Source organism: Puma concolor, chromosome D1 (genome assembly GCF_028749965.1).
Source record: "Puma concolor isolate L17-30 chromosome D1, mPumCon1.1.hap2, whole genome shotgun sequence".
Lineage (NCBI taxonomy): Eukaryota > Metazoa > Chordata > Mammalia > Carnivora > Felidae > Puma > Puma concolor.
In genome coordinates this window covers 96,202,409-96,219,067 of record NC_141676.1, presented here as the reverse complement: position 1 = coordinate 96,219,067, position 16,659 = coordinate 96,202,409, and the positions used below count along the sequence as shown (strand labels likewise).

Here is a 16,659-nt window from a genome sequence, read left to right as displayed (position 1 = left end):
AGTCGGGGTTTCAGATACATATTCTACTGTTTATGAACCGTATGCTATAGGAAAGTTAGCAAACCTGCCACCTCTTAAGTTATTAACCCATCGGAAAAAATGGGGGTGAGAAGTACCTGTTTCATAACATTGTTGGCAGGATTAGATGAGATCGTTCACTTCAGAGACTTAGCAAGTTGCATCACACACAGAAAGTACTCTATTTCTGTTTATTATCAGGTTAATTTTGGTTTTATGTAGCTCAAGTGAGGAGCTTCAAATCATGGAGAAAAGGCTTACATTTTATAACACAGTAGATACAACCCAGATTCTCTGATTTGCTTGCTCTGTAACTTTCCTACTATTTAGTGAGGTCTAGTTGGGGAGCCGCAAAGAACATTCTGACAATGGCAGGGGGCATAACATGCAGCTTATGGAACTGAGATTTTTCTTAGGTCCAGACTCAGACTCAGTTGAAGGCTTATGAATACCTGTCTCACCACTAGAAGTTCTTTCTTTCTTTTTTTCTTTCTTTCTTAAATAGCTACTGTTTTGGACCAATATTGATAATCATGGTATTTTGATTCATTGGACTGATACTCTGTGTCCGATAACGTGAAAAGCTTGTTACATGTATTTACCTCACTTAATCCTCACAGAGTCCAGTAAGTTTCTGTTATTTTTTGACTAAAGATTAAGAAGTCTGAAGCTTAGTGAAGCTAACTTTTTTCAAAGGTGACAAAATTAGGAACTGAGAGAGCCAGTATATGAAGTCCGCTTGGTCCGATCTCTCAGCCTGCCCTTTTAACCCACCGCTATTAATCTAAACTGTTGAAGATACTAACACGATAGGGGGATGTGGAGGTGTTTCAGAGGAAAGACGAATTTGTGCATTTTATAGTGGAAGTAGGAAAGCCTCCGAAAAGTTAGTCACACGGTAAGTGAGCCGAGACGAAGGCTGTGGCTGGTTGACTCCACCAACCCCTTGGTTAAGTCTCTTAAAGGAGGACAGGACAGTCAGTACAAAGATATTTACCGAATACCTGTGCTGTACCCAGAACTCCTACATGTTGGAAGGACATGAGAAAAGTAGCCTACAACCTTCTTAGGAAGAGAAAACTAATGGAGTGAACAAAAGAATCTCCAATTAAGTCCCTTCTAGTTTATAAGGGCAGGGGTGGGGGAGATACCAGCTTCTCTTGGGTGCTGTTCCATGCCTTTGTTTTAGTCCATCATTTTTTCAACAGTATCAGAGAGGAAAGATACTATTGGCTTCTTCAGATGAAGAGGCCGAGTCTGAAATGAGGGGGTGGGGGTGGGGGTGGGGGTAGATGGATTTACACAAGGGTCAGAGAGCCAGAAAGCAGCAAAGCTTAGCTTTGCATGCAGATTCAACTGCACAGTGCAAGCTCTTTCTAAGGAGGAAGAGAAGAGGGGAGGGAGTTGGAAGGTCCAGAGTGAGGAAGGTATTTGAGAAGGGGGCAGGACTTGAGCCAGACAGGTACTGGTGGGTAGAATTGGGGCAGAATTGGTGTCTTAGGGTATTGCTTGTACACCTTTCTTTGGAGTTGAAGGAACTTCCTCTAGGTAACCGAAGTGGAGGCCAGATACCCAAACCTGTGTGCTTCTTGATACAGTGAAAGCACTCTTCTTTTTTTTTTTTTTTTTTTTAATTTTTTTAACGTTTATTTATTTTTGAGACAGAGAGAGACAGAGCATGAATGGGGGAGGGTCAGAGAGAGAGGGAGACACAGAATCTGAAACAGGCTCCAGGCTCTGAGCGGTCTGCACAGAGCCCGACGCGGGGCTCGAACTCACGGACCGTGAGATCATGGCCTGAGCCGAAGTCGGCCGCTTTAACCGACTGAGCCACCCAGGCGCCCCTGAAAGCACTCTTCTATCGATGGTTGCAGACAGAAACAATCCTGGAAAGGCCTTTCAGGCTGAGCCTTATAGATAAGGCTTGAGGCTTAAGTCTCAGAGTGAGACTTTTTGCCAACAGATGCCCAAGAAGTATTAGCTCCCAGCATGAGTCTGGTGAGCAGGACACGGGGGACATCAATAGATTATAATTATTATTCACCTTCAGCAGGTTATCCTGTGTAGCTGCAGCAGACAGACAAAACTCTGTCCTTTAGGAATATCCAGAGAGCAAGAATGCATAAACCAGCCCTTTGCTACCCCAGGTGTGGCCTGTGGAATGGCAACATGGGCATCACCTGAGCGTCTGTTAGAAAGGCCAACTCTTGGGCCCTTCCGTAGACGTTAGAATCTGTGGTTTAACAAGATCCTTGGGGGATTAAGGTTTGAGAAACACTGAGCTAACCGCCATCATTCTTTTTGTTATTTGTTTGTTTGGGGTCATGTTTGGGCTTCCCTTGCTACTCTGTCAAAAGGTGATGGTGATGTTCCAGAGGCTCAAGGTCATGCCTGGGGTGTTAGGCAGTTCATTGTCATGGGATTTCTAGTCTGGTGATGATTCCCAGCTCAGCCTTTCTTGCCGCAGGACCATCCACCTTTCCGGGGCTCAGCATCCTTACGTTTGGTATGGTCATAATGAGGCCTATATAGATGATTGTTGTAGAAAGCAAATTAATGTGAGGGAAAGTGCCTTGCGGGCCGTAGATGACTTTCAAAATATTCATTATTACCCTTGTTGACTAGACTGCCTGCCTCTCGACTGAAAGAACACTTGTGTGGGGGCTTTTGCAGTACCACTGAAATCACTGCGTTTCAGTGAATGGAGAGGACAGAAAAACCTTTTTAAGAGGCGCAGCTTAGGAGTTCAAAAACTCAGATGAGCCTCCTTTGTCATGACTGCAAGTGCTTTACTTGAGTGTTATTTTCCTTGTCTGTGAGGATCAGCCCGGCTGTCTTGGGAGTCTGGGAGAGGCTACCCTGAAGAGGCCCTCAGCCATTTTCTTGCATAGAGTCTGGTCTCCAGCGCTGCCTTCCTCCTCTCCTGTATTCCCAAGGCTGGGGCCATGAGAGCAGCTGTCATCCTTTGAAAGAGGCAAGGCTCTATTTTGAGCCAGGCGCCTGTGTTTTGATTCAGCGTCACCTCCTTGATACAGGTTGACCTAATAGGCAACACCTGGGAAATAATTGGTGGCAGCAAAGGGCACAGGATCTCCCGGGAGCATCATCTGGCGTTTGGTCCGGTTTGGGGACGGAGGGGAAATCATGCTCGCGGGGCGCCCGGCGGCTCTGTCCTCCAAACTGGCATAAATAATTGAGAGCTGGCAAGCTGACCGCACCAAAGAGTTGCATTATGTAAAGCGGCAGGCGGCAGGGTGTGTGCGCGCGCGCTTGTGCGTGTGCGCGCGTGTGTCGGCGCGCGAGAGGGGTGCGTGTCTGAGTGTGTGTGTGTGTGTGTGTGTGTGTGTGTGTGTGTGCGCGCGCGTGTGTGCGCGCGTGCGCCTGTGCGCGTGCGTGCTGGGGCCGGAGAACAGCTGTCTGTGAGGGAGTCTGGGAGAGAAAGGGAGCAAGGGCGAGGGAGAGAGGGACTTCTGTAGCCGCGCGACCACACCGACCACACCAAGTAACAGCCGCGGCGGGAGGGAGGGGGAGAAAATAAAGGGGGAGGGTCATGCTTACAACTCCAGAGCCGTGCGAGACAGCAGAGAAAGGCAGCTCCCCGAGCTTATGAGCACCCCGCCCCCACTCCCTCCCCGGTTAGAAACAGGGCTGCGGGGTGGGCATGGAGGTGAGTGCCCTCCGACGTCCTCAGGGCCCCCGCTCCCCGCCCCCGCCCCCCACTGCCCAATGCATGAATGAATGAGTTCCTCTGCACTGCACTCCACTACCGTTCCTAATGGCTTCCAGGTTAGTGCTAACTGACGCTTGTGTGTGTGTATGTGTCAGTCTATCTTTGTTTTCCTCTGGGCGTTTGTTTTGGAGGGGTAGCTCTGCCCCCCCCCCCCGCCCCCACCCCCCGCCCCTCCCCATCCGGGGGTCGGGTTGGGGTCCCCCCCGGGGGCTGTAAGGAGGAGGACCTGTCTGTCTGGCCGTGTGCTTTTTCCAGCTGGCGCAGGCTGCTCAGAGCTGCTGAGAACACAAACCTTTCAAGACAGTAAATCCGGAGTCCATGTTGTTTGCTTCTGTTCTGTGTTGGGGGATCTGGAAGCAGCCAGCGTGACATCATCCTGCAGAGATGCCACATTCTTTTCACCCCCTAGCTTTTCCCTCCCCCCCCCCCTTCCTCTCCTGCTTCATAGTACAACAGCTTGAGCAGACCTTTGGAGCACTGAGCGGTGGGCCCTGGTGGGGTGAAAGGAGGGCTTGAGTTGGGCGGATGGGGTCCCCTTGGCCCAGCAAGACTTATTCAGGGTCCTATAGCTTGGAGAAAGGAGGGCAGAGGGTTGAATTAGCGATGCGTCATGGAGAGCTGGCCGGAGCCTCTGGGGGAGGTGTGGACAGGCCATGTGCTCTCCGGCCACCAACTGAGCTCTGGGGTGCCCCTGGTGGGGGTGAGGTGACCAGAGCAGTGGTTAGCAAGGGGGAGGAGGCAGGCCCCCCTCCTAGATGCTGACAGATGCTGCTTCTCCCACGGGGAGAGGACCATGGGATCGATGGATCTGGCTAGCGGAAGGAAAGGACCGGAGGGGAAGTTGATAGCTCCTGTCTCAGAGAAATAAAGGGATTTGTTTATTCTTTGGCTTAGCAGGCATTTGGCTCAGAGATTTGCCATGTGTCTTCAGAAAATAGATACCCAGTGGCTGGTCCTTACTCCCCCGCACCTCCTTGCATTGTTAGTTATTTGCTTGATTTAGGCAAGTAGAGGAGTGGGGAGGAGGGCTTGAAGCTGCCTGTCTTCCTGGGGACTCAGCCAAGCCCTCAGCCAGGGAACTTTGCCCCTTCACCTTGCTAAGCCAACTGAGTTCCTGGAGACCCACCCGCTTGCTCTTCTGCTTACTACCCCACCTCTCTGCCCAGACATCCTTGAGTGGCACACCACGGGTTAAGAAGTTTAGGACCAGAGTGGAAAAAGCTGGCCTTGAAAGAAGGGATGCAGAAAGGGATGTTTTGGGGAGCTGCCCATGACAGAAGAGTGTCACCATCAAGGCCGTGGAAAGTAGTACCCCATGGAGAGAGAATGAAGGAGAGGAACTTTTATCTACTACCTACAAAAAGCTTCCTCTCTTTCCTGGCCCTACAGTTTTCCTCTGCAGGTGGGAGCAAGCCTGGAACCCCTTCCTTCAACTCGTGAAATCCTCATACACGGGTGGGCGGGTTGGGGCCCCGGGGGTTGATGGAATGTGTCAGAAGAGAAGCAGGCTCCCGGAAACCACCTTTCCAGGGGGCATATATTGTTAGACCGAAGGCTGGCCAACTGTTTCTGTAAAGGGTCAGGTGGTAAATACTTTAGGCTTTGTGGGCCCGTGCTGTTCTCTGTTGAAACGACTCAACTCTGCTTTGTACAGCAGAAGCAGCCACAGGCACAGACGACCTATGAACGAACACAGGTGGCTGAGTTCCCAATAAAACTTTATTTGTGGACTCTGAAATTTCCATTTCATATAATTTTCACATGTTACAAGGTACTCTTCTTTTCTCCCCTAATCATTTAAAAATGTAAAAACCGTCTCTTGGGTCATACAGAAATGGATGGTGGGCTGCATTTGGCCTGTGGGTCATGGTTTGCTGACCCCGAATTAGACAGTCCTGATGGGAAAGTCCTGAGACCGCCTTAGAAAGGTGTGAAGGGAGCAGACAGCCTTCCCTATACATGCGTTTGCACACACGCACCCTTCTGTTCTTGGTTATGGACACGACAGGGCTGGATTCAGGTTTCCTAACGACCTCAGAACCTCGCGGTATTGCTTCGGCCAGTTAGGGGAAACTTCAGCTTATCTGTGAGTCAGGCTGTGAGGGTCCAAGGAACAAATGTGTGTGGACTAGGGGGAGAGAAAACATTTTCTAAGGATTTGACATCCTCAGATGAGAGAATCTCTAAGGGCTGTGGTTTTGCATCTGGCCTGGAGATAATTCATATAAACACATTCAGAGTTGGGATATAGCCTGAGTTGGGGCAAGAACTGGATGGATTCTTCATCATCTCACCGAACTCAGGTTTGTCAGGTTAGGGGGAAGAATGGGGGTGGGGTGTTTCCTGTAGGGATATGCATACGTATGGCATACATGGAGGCACTCTCCTTAGCCTATAGGCTGTAGCCAGAAACTTCGTAAGAGAACAGTGACTAATTCCAGAGTCTCCTGATTCAGAACAGGAATCCAAAAATACATGTTTGCATTCTGATTTCCAGAGCCCATGGGGTGGTGGCTGTGCTCTATTCTGAGTTGATCAGAGAGCACTTCTCTGTGGGATTACAATGCCTGGGCTCCAGAGTGTAAGGGGGATTGGGATGAACTGGAATGAGCCCAGCCAGTGGCTGTGGGGTCCATAGCCATGCTGTACAAGGGATGCTGGAGGGACTGGGAGGTCTGGAGGAGAAAAGACTGAGCGAGCATGCGAGCCGTGTGCAGATTGCACGTGTAAAAGGAATTAGATTATTCTGTGTCTGCCGGGAGAGTAGAAATGGGACCTTTGGTAGGAAGCCACAGGAAACAGTTTGAGCTTAAAATAAAAAGAGTTGTCCAACGGTGAAATGAACTGCATGATCAATTAATGACTTTTCTGTCACTTGAGGTATAATCTAAACAGATTTGGAGAGATTGTAGGAGAAATGATTTTTCACTTCTGAAAATAGGTTTGAGGAATTGGAATCATTCCACCCAAAGAAAGGAGTATGGGAACTGAGAAAGGGTTCTAGCTAATGAACTGACCTCGAGTTGCGGAAAGCTGGAATAAGAGAAAGTGGTATTAAATGCATTTTACTAGACTTTTGTTTTAATCGCAAGGAACTTCCTGATGATCGCAGAGGGCAGTGAGAAGGATCACGAAGGGGAGCCTTGGCATTTTGTACCTCGGATATATGCTAAAGTAGGGTGAAGCCTCTTGGGTGACTTGGGTGTTTCTGTTTGCCTGCAGCCAGACATATTGGCTGACCTCTTACAGTCTTCTTTGTTCTAAAATTTTCTGTAATTTTAACATAATGGTTGTTCTTCAGCCTGTTTCTGTTTGATCTCCAGCAGAAAAGGAAATCAGAACCGGATTTGAATCCACAGAAGTCTGGAAAGGATTCGCCGCACTTGGTTTTAACCATGAGCTTAGGCAGGAGTGAGAGGAGAGAAGGGTGCACTGAGTGCTGTTGCTTAACCATCATTCACCTACACCCTACGTACCCCTTAGTCTACGAGACTGCTTGGCCCAGAATTTTCTTCGGACAGCATGGCAGCAGCCTCTGGTGCCCGATGTGGCATAGCCTCAACGAGAGGGAAGGCTGATGAGTCTGAATTAACAAGGACCCCAGGATCTCGTTTCTGAATCCCTCACCTAATTTAGATTGGAGTCCCTCTATGTCAGAGAGGCTGCTTCCTCTCAGTAGTTCCCAGTGTATCCTTGAGACACTCTTTGTCATCCTCCTGTCACATCTTTGCGGGGACTAGGTGGCATCCACACGCCTTCTTGTTGCATAATTAATGTTGAATCTCAGAGAGGACTGGTTTGCTCCCAGGTTATACTCAGGGAAGGGGCTGAGTCAGGACTGGCTGACTCTTTGGCAGGTAGTGAAGGGAGCTGTTTTGATTGAGGCCAAGGAGCTCTTATCCCATGGTGTTAGTTCATTACATGTCTGTCTCTCCCACCCAGTTGTGAGTTCCTTAGAGGTAGAGCCTGTATCCCTAATGCCTAGAGCATTACCTGGCATGGAGTGTGGTCTCCTCAGCTACTGGATTGATGGATGGGTGGATGGATGGATGGATGATGGATGGATGGATGGATGGATGGATGGATGGATGGATGGATCCGGCACAGGTTCCTTTCAGTTTTTTTTTGTTGTTGTTGTTTTTTGGTAATGTTTATTTATTTTTGAGAGGGAGAGACAGACAGAGTGCAAGTTGGAGAGGGGCAGAGAGAGGAGGAGACACAGAATCTGAAACATGCTCCAGGCTCCGAGCTGTCAGCACAGAGCCCGAGGCGGGGCTCAAACCCGCGCACTGCAAGATTGTGACCTGAGCCGATGTCGGATGCTTAACCGACTGAGCCACCCAGGTGCCCTCCCCCCTGAAAAAGATTTTTTTGGGGGGTAATGTTTATTTTTGAGAGAGAGAGAGACAGAGTGAAGTTCCTTTTCAGTTTTAGTAGCAACATTTCTCATGCTGAGGATGGGGGCAAAGTTAGAAGAAGCTGGAAGTTCTATTCAGTTGAACCGCGCCCTGCCTTGTTCCGGTGGTTTCTGGCCTCCCAATGGATTGGAAATCTCTTTCAAGGAAGGGGCTTCCTGGGATAGCTTATTAGCACCTGTCTGCTTTTACAAGGTCCCGTTCTTCTGAGTGTTGAGGCTTCTGAAATACTTAGGGTAGGATTGTACTTAGATTTGGGTGAGATTGATAGTCCAATTTAAAAGCATTAAGTCCCTACTGTGTGCCCATAATCATGTTTAGTATTGTGTTTCATCTCTGTGTATCTACATAGAACCATGACACAAGTCACTGCCCTGTGGGGCCCTCAGGATGAATAGGTTTCTCAGGGTTGGAGGTGCATAGTAGGTGTTCAGTAAATGCTTGTTCACTGACATCAAATCAGTAGGGTTAGCTTAATTTCCAAAGACTGTGAAGCTCAGAGAGAGCTGGATGGATAATGATCTCCAAGAATCATGGAGAAATAAGGACCATGGTCCTAAAAATCCCTTGAGAGCTGTCCAGGCACGTATGTGGCCACCCAGTGAGTACTCTCTCATTGGAGATCTGAAGCAGAGGCTGGATGGTGGTTGTCAGGGCCTTGCGGAGAAAACCCCTGCACTTGGTGACAGGTTGGATTACATGACCACCAAGGCACTTTCCAAGCAACAGACTGTATGACAGATCAGTTCAGCCAGCACTGCCCGCAAACCCAGCACGACTGTCTCCCAACGTAGATGTTTGTCCTGCAGTGAATAATCTCAGGGAAAGGAAACGGTACGAAACCAGTTAAGTTCCTTTGAATAATTTCAGCATCTTCTGCTCCGACCTAAGTCCTTATCTTCCCAGCCCCATGGAGGGAGGAACTAGCTGAAGGCGTGCATAGCAACAACTGATATTCTCACCCTCTGTGCCATGAAGAAAGGGACAGAATTTAGAAACAGGATTCAGTTTCTTAACTAGGAATTCACTTCCTGCTTCTCCAACACTTTTTTTTTTTTTTTTTTTTTGCTCGGTGAGCAATTATAGGAAGACCTTTATTTTAGGGGGAGGTACTGTCCAAATCGCTTTGTTTGTTTGCTTGTTTGCTTTTTAAGATTCTGCCCCTCACCCCAGTAAGGTAGGTTGTGATTCTTTGACAGACAAGGAACACAGACTCACGGAAAGATAAAATCATTTTTCTCAAGAGCACAAAGCAGCTCAGAATTTAAACTCAGACATACATACTGATGTTTAGAGAAAGTGGCCAGGCCAGCATAGAACCTGGAAGTGATGTCACCAATTTCAGTTTGCATGGATCCAGAAGTCAGAATAAGAACCAGTGGGCTGGTGTTACAACAAGGCAGATTTAGGGCAGGCTTAAGAAAGAAATGTCTAACAGAGTGGCCGAACAGTGGATTGAATGGCTTTAAAAAGAGCTCATTCCTTTATTCATGCAGTGCGTCTGTGGTCCCAGATTTGTGCCAGTCATTGTGTTAGAGGCACTGGCGACCCACACAAGTAGACAAGGCCCTGTCCCCCACGGAGTGTTCACTCTATTGATAGAAAACTCAGCAAAACAACGACAAAGGCAATTTCAGCTCCTACTAAATGCCATCAAGGGGGAAAGGCAGGCCATGATCATGATTGCCTGGGAGACAAGGGAGGGCACTTTAGACCCAGTGGTCCTTCGAGACCAGCTGCTCTAGGGAGGTAGCCTTTGAACTTTGAAGGTTGAAAAGGAACCAGAATTCAAAACTCAAAAGAGTTCCCAGACAGAGGGGAAATACACTGGGGCAGGTGGTGGACTTGGTGTGTTCGAGGAACAGAAGGGTCCAGGGAGGCCAGAAGAGAGTGAGGGGCAGAGTGGCATAAGAGGACATTGAAGAAAACAGTTCCCCGCTTTTGGATTCTGGGAGTAGTGTCGCCAGCCATTAAGTACATGTCTTAGGGGATATGACCCTCTCCCTCCAGAAGGTTAAGACGAGGACACAGGATGGGTTTGGTCTGAGAGCCTTTTGGGTGAAGCAATTCGTTCGTGTCTGCCTTCTGACAGCTTTTGTAGCATCGTCAGAGTTTTCAAAGGTTATTATCATTCCTTCCTCTTCAAAGTGTCCATAGAGATAACCGGAGCTCTGGCAGGACCCAAACAAACTTATTTTGTTTTTGTAGGAAGGGGGAAAAGTGGGTCAGGCTGTTTTGGCATTTCAGGCATGGAGTCCTGGTTCTATTGCAGGCCTTGGTCTCCATGGAAATGAAAAATAGTGTTTGTCATGCCTGTGCCTGGATTGAATTCCAAACTCTGGCTGAACAGAAGCTGCAGGAGAGCCAGGGAGTGGGGGAGTAGGATGGATGGAGGCTCCAGCCATTGTGATCAGGGCTCTCTCTCCACGCATCACCTCCCTGGGCCGAGAACACCAGTAGAAGGGTAATTGAAGGTCTGCTTTTCTCTGCTTGGCCAAAGACTTTCCATGAACCTGGCCCTTATATTAATAGGTCAATTAATAAATTCATCAACAACTGAAGTCCCTGCTGGGACTTTCCCCCACAACAAGTAGTTCCCTCCAGGCTTAAGTAGGTTTCTAATGAGATACATCTAGGTATTAAATGTTTTGCAAATGTTTCTGAATGGGTTCTGCTATCTTTATTTCCTTTGTAAAATTTACCCCCCCCCAAAAAAAAACCTTTTTTTTTTTTTTTAAACTTTCCATAGTTACTTGAGCAAGATAGGAAAGGAAGATTGGGTAAGTGAAGCTTGTTGGCTATAGGAAGTGACCTGAATTATCTATACAATATCTACAGAGATGAGGACTCATGAGAGGCAGAGGGCAGAGAGAGGGCAGGGCCTGAGCCAGTGTGTGGATAACCAGTGGCCCGTTGGTGAGTCTGGAGAATTGTCAGTCTTCCATTTGTCAGTTTTCTCTGCCTGTGATCTGATGTGGCAACAGCCTGTAGTTCTACCTTCTGGGTTCTGAATTTCAAACAGAACCTGTCCCTGAACACCCTGTATACTTCACCTAAAGGCCCAACCTGGAAAGCCCTCAGGGAATTTCAGCAGGTTACCCAAACAGAGGACAGGGAACGAGATGTTCATCTTTGTCAAAATCTTGCTCTTGAAACAGTTGAGGGAGGCCCATTCTGGTTCGGGCTCTGCTGCTGACATTTTGTGAACTGTGATAGGGAGAAAGGCAGTGTCCTGGGAGCCCTCTCCTTTCCTGCCCCTTGCTGAAATGCAGCGTGCTGCCACAACCAGCCAAAGCATGGCATGCTGGGCCAGGCCGAGACTCCACTGTAGCATAAATTGGGAAGAGAACCTCTGCACCATTAAAAACAACAACAACAGGGGCGCCTGGGTGGCTCAGTCGGTTAAGCCTCCGACTTCAGCTCAGGTCACGATCTCACGGTCCGTGAGTTCGAGCCCCGCGTCGGGCTCTGGGCTGACGGCTCAGAGCCTGGAGCCTGCTTCCGATTCTGTGTCTCCCTCTCTCTCTGCCCCTCCCCCGTTCATGCTCTGTCTCTCTCTGTCTCAAAAATAAATAAACGTTAAAAAAAAATGTTAAAAACAACAACAACGACAACCCCCCCCCCAAAACCCACAAAAAACAACCACAGCAACAGCAAAAAAGCTTCTGTCTCCTAGGTGCTGCCTGGCCTTTGTTTTCAACCAGGTAATCACAGTTGGACACAAAAGGCAACAGTTGGCTTTCTTCCGTAAAGAAGGAACCAGACCTAATGGTAGAGTTGTCGCCAGGTTTAGATTCCAAGTAATAGGTCCACAGAGGGTGGGTTTCATACACGGTCACAGGGAGGTCCTCTTAAGAGAAACTGTAGTACATTTCTCATTCTTTCAAACTTCCTCTCCATCCAGTATCTTAAAAAGTGGAAGGGTTGAGGAGACACTGAGACTTGCACTGTTGAGCCCCCTGCGCTGAGCGTTGGGATGTCCAGCTCCCTGTTATCCCCCTGGTGGGCAGTCGTGGCACCTCTCTGGGCCTGTGTTTCCCATCCGTCAGTGAGAGGACCGGACAGGGTGAGACTTTCCACCTCTTGCTCTGCACCTGTCATCTCTTGGGGACCCGAGACTGGCTTTATCTTCATGGGTACAGGGGACCAAGGTCGGCAACTCCGGAACATCATAACAAGGAGTGAAGCAGGCCTGGGGCCTGGGAAGATTTTTTTTTTTTTTCCTCAATGACTTGGTGTTTTGCTCTCTTAAGGAGGAGGATCCAAGGGGAATTGAGGTCTCCACTGGGATTTGTGATTCTGGTCATAGTCCCCTGTCTATAAAGTCCCTGTTGGACCCCGCCCTTCCCATCTAGTATGCTGTGGTTTTAAGAGGGTACAGAGACATTGTCAAGTGGCAAGCTGGAGTATAGAGAGGAATTGGGGAAAAAAGCCAGCTTCAGGGAGCCCTACTAAACTGAATTAGGAAACCAGTTTAGGTGGAGAGACCTCACAGAGGTGTTTGCAGGCAGCGTGTAAATTTTAGGCAAATGCTACCCAAATATACCTGTGGGCTTTGTGCTATGGGGAGATTCAAAGTGGAGCTGGCTAATTCACATGGATGTTTGCAGTGCTGATAGAAGGAACTGAGGAGAGTTACTGACAAAACCTCACAATTGGCATGGCGATGGGAGGCACAGAATTGGATGACAGAATGGTCGTCTGCTAGGCATTAGGGACCGCCAGAGATCAGAATCTGTTTTAACTAGATGCTGCTAAAGGCAGGGAGGGATTCGATGTTTGTCATATGGTTGTGGGCATGGACTCTAATGATAATTGTCAGGCTCCCACACCAAACGAAGGTGACACAATCCCATCGAGTGCCAAGTCGTGGCCTTACTGCGAGAACTACATCTCTGAGCCAACTCCTCATCAGCTCTCGATTCTCCATTGCCAGTTTCTATGACAGACTCAACTAATTTTCTGTTCCAGCGAGTTGGTGATGTGGTAGACTCTGAATGGGCGGTTCACTCAAGGAGTCGTAAGAGTTTCTGTCATCTGGGACAGATCGGCCACTTATCCTTTGATGAATCCTTGGGAGTCCTCTCAAATTTTAGAGTGCAATATCTACTATGGTGCTTATTCAGGATGCAGATTCCTAATACCACCTCCTGGAAATTGTCATTTATTGCGTGGGGGTGGGATTGGGATTCTGCACTTCAAGGATCCTGCACATCCTGTTGGATGTGGTCCCCGGAAGTCCTGCTTGGGAGCATTTGAAGCATGTCCATATAATCCTCTGAGGAAAGAGGGCAAGGGTAATTATTCCACATTTTACAAAGAGGAACAAAAGCCTTCTTCTTCTTCTTTTTTTAAAATGTTTATTTATTTTGATGGGTGCCTGGGTGGCTCAGTCTGTTAAGCGTCCGACTTCGGCTCAGAGCATGATCTCATGGTCCGTGAGTTCGAGCCCTGTGTCGGGCTCTGGGCCGACAGCTCAGAGCCTGGAACCTGCTTCAGATCCTGTGTCTCCTCTCTCTACCCCTCCCCTGTTTGCACTCTGTCTCTCTCTCTCTCTCTCTCTCAAAAATAAACATAAAATGTTTATTTATTTTGAGAGAGAGCATGAGTGGGGGAAGGGCAGAGAGACTGAGGCGGAGAGAGAGAGAGAGAGAGGGAGAGAATCCCAAGCAGCCTCCAGACTTAGCCCAGAACCTGACGGGGGCTCTATCTCATGACTGAGAGATCACAACCTGAGCCGGATTTCGAGAGTCAGACGCTTAACTGACGGAGCCACCCAGGCGCCCCAGAACAAAAGTTTTCTGAACAATAATAGAAGCTCCGTAGTATTTATTGAGCATTTGTTATGTAACATTTGTTATGTTGAGCCCTGCACTAAATATTTCACTCACGTTATTTCATTCGACATAGCAGTCCTATGAGATACGCATTAACACCTCTCATTTGTCTAAGCAGAAAAATGAGACTCAGAGACCAATGTCACCCAGCAAGTGGCAGAGCTGGGACTCAAGCCTGAGCCTGCTGACACAACTCTACAGGCCGGCAATTAATCCTGACATAACGGCCCAAGCAGGCCCTCAGCAAACAAATGTTTCATTTGAAACTGGCTTTCTGAATTTCTAATTAAATGTTCTTCCTGTTAGTTTGGGGGTGCCCTGGAATATATCAGGGAGTCAGAAAAATTACCAGTGTCCTGGCACCGAAACTATCATGGCCGAACCATTTGATCAGACAGGTCATGGCGGGGCCGGGCTTGGGGGAAGGGATGATGTGAAACATGAAGTGTCCTGGTGTGCGGAGGGTGAGTGGGAATCTGGGAATGAGCCAGGCCAGTGGAACGTGTTAGCGTGTAGGAAAGGGGCTGCTGCGATCCCAGTAGCTTAGGTGGTGTTCCTCATTCAGGTTCACTTGTTTGCCTTCCGTGTAATCATTTCTGCCACAGAGATTACAAGACACATGCCTGTCGCTCCGCACCCAGGGGCGACATGAGGTATTAGACTTAAGGAAGCACTCACTGTTTGTTAGCAGGGTAACCAGGAGAGGAATGAAAAAGTGTTGTTGGAGATCTTTAAAAAAGGAGAGATGGGAAGTGAGTGAATGAGGTCTGCCCCCCCCCACACCCCTGCAGTGAGTGGGTTGAAAGTGGCTGGTGGGGGTCTCAGTGGACCTATTACTGGGGAGAGTTGATAGTCTGAGGAGTCTCATGTGCGTCAGCTTAAGCATGTTACGCTTCAGTAACACATTGCAATGCTCTGTGTATCCCCAGCTGTTCTAGGTCTCCACACCTTTGTTTATACAGGGTTTTTGTTTTGTTTTGTTTTGTTTTGCTTGGGCACATTCTCGTCCATCCTACTGCCATGCCTTCACCTGGCTAACTCTGACACGTTATTTAGGACCCAGCTCACGTCTCGAGTGCTGAATTCTCAAGGAAGCAGTCTGCGTAAGATTCCTGGACTCTTCCCTGTCTTGCCACTCATTGCTTATGTTGGAAGGAGCAGAACACGTGTCTGGCTCTTCCCGACTATAATAATGTCCCAAGCACAGGGATCCTTTGTCACTCACCATTATGGACTTGAACGCCGCATGCTCGGAGTGTGTGTGTGTGTGTGTGTGTGTGTGTGTGTGTGTGTGTGTGGAACAGAAGATCCAGGTCTGAAAGCGTATCACTCTGGCAGCCATGCAGCCTCCGTGTTTCTTAGATTTCTTATGTGTGGATATGTGCAAAGTTCTGAAAGGAGGCCATGGTCCAGTAGCTCCTACAATACCAGTCTTCCTTTCCTTTAGGTAGTAAATCCAAGGTCCCTTTTAGCTTTAAATCCCCAAGGTTTGGAAATAGAAAGTAATACTATTATTAATAATGGTGGCAGGATTGGATTAATGGCCCATTGTAGAGTTCGCTGGAAAGACAACAATAGTGTAGGGTTATGAGATGCAAAGGAATTGGGTTTTATTTGCTCAGCAGGACATCCAAATCTATAGGATAAGGGGATACCTTTGAAGAGTGTTAGGTATGCATGTAGCAAATCAAATAGTGATTTTGGTGCGTTAGAATCCCAGCTGTCTTCTTGAAGGATTAGAGTGGAATGGGGAATGGAGTAGGGAGTAGTTGGGCTTAGTCTTGAGGGGTCAATGTTGGGAGGGCGCCTGGAGGGGAAATGGTATTTTCAGCATGAGAGAGACTGAAAAGATAGGGAAAGGCAAGAACGTGGCACAAGGATCTGTAAGGAGTCCTGGATGGCCGAGGCAGAGGGTCCCCTGGGAAGAGTTGCAAAGATGGAGGTTTCAGAGGTAGCTTGAAGTACGATCATTGAGGAGCTTCTCTGCCATAGTTTGGAGTTCAGATTTCATTCTAAGGAGGTCGGGCACCATAGAGGACTTCAAGCAAGGGAGAAGATGGTCAAAATGGCAAAATCACTTTTTTTTTAGAAAGTTCATTGTAACAGCAAAATAGGGAATGGATTGAAAACCGCAGGCGGGAAGCTGATTCCTTCTTTCTTTCCATCCACCCAGCCACCCCATCCATCCTTCTATCTGTTCACCCAGCAAATATTACCAAATGCTTGGTTCCAAGAATAGGCTCTATCATCAGATAGGCCTGCATGTCAAATCCTCTCTTGCCACTTACCTGTCTGTGTGACTTTGGGCAAATTACTAAATCTGTCCATAATTGAGTTTTATCACCTGAAAAGAGGACGAATGATAATCTCCATCAACACTTCATAGGTTGGCTGGGAAATAAAATAAACTCGTGCTTCATCAGTGCTTGGTACCATGCCAGGAACTCATAAACATTCATAAACTTTTAGCTATTTCTGCTAACTTTATTTATTTTAAGAGAGAAAGACAGCAGAAGTCGGGGAGGGGCAGAGAGAGAGGGAGAAAGAGAGAGAACCCCAAGCAGGCTCTGCACTGTCATCAGGGAGCCTGGTGTGGGGCTCGAACTCAGGAACTTTGAGATCATGACCTGGGCTGAAATCAAGAGTCGGATGCTTACCC

At 48.2% G+C, this 16,659-nt stretch overlaps 1 protein-coding gene across 16 annotated transcripts in view; it reads left to right on the top strand.

Moving 5' to 3' along the window:
* The window catches only part of GRAMD1B (GRAM domain containing 1B), a 246,281-nt gene that overhangs the window by 178,332 nt on the left and 51,290 nt on the right, over nt 1–16,659 (top strand). Inside the window, exon 1 of one of the 16 annotated variants that reach the window (XM_086678822.1) lies at nt 3,499–3,520. The exons of 14 other annotated variants lie outside the window; for them this stretch is intronic. Coding sequence is in view for 1 of the 2 variants with exons in the window: in XM_086678820.1 (XP_086534946.1) it covers nt 3,794–3,804 (11 nt within the window). In the remaining variant the exon portion in view is untranslated. Of the gene's footprint in view, nt 1–3,498; nt 3,521–3,692; nt 3,805–16,659 lie in introns of those variants that run through there. One more of the 16 variants, XM_086678820.1, reaches the window with a different exon arrangement.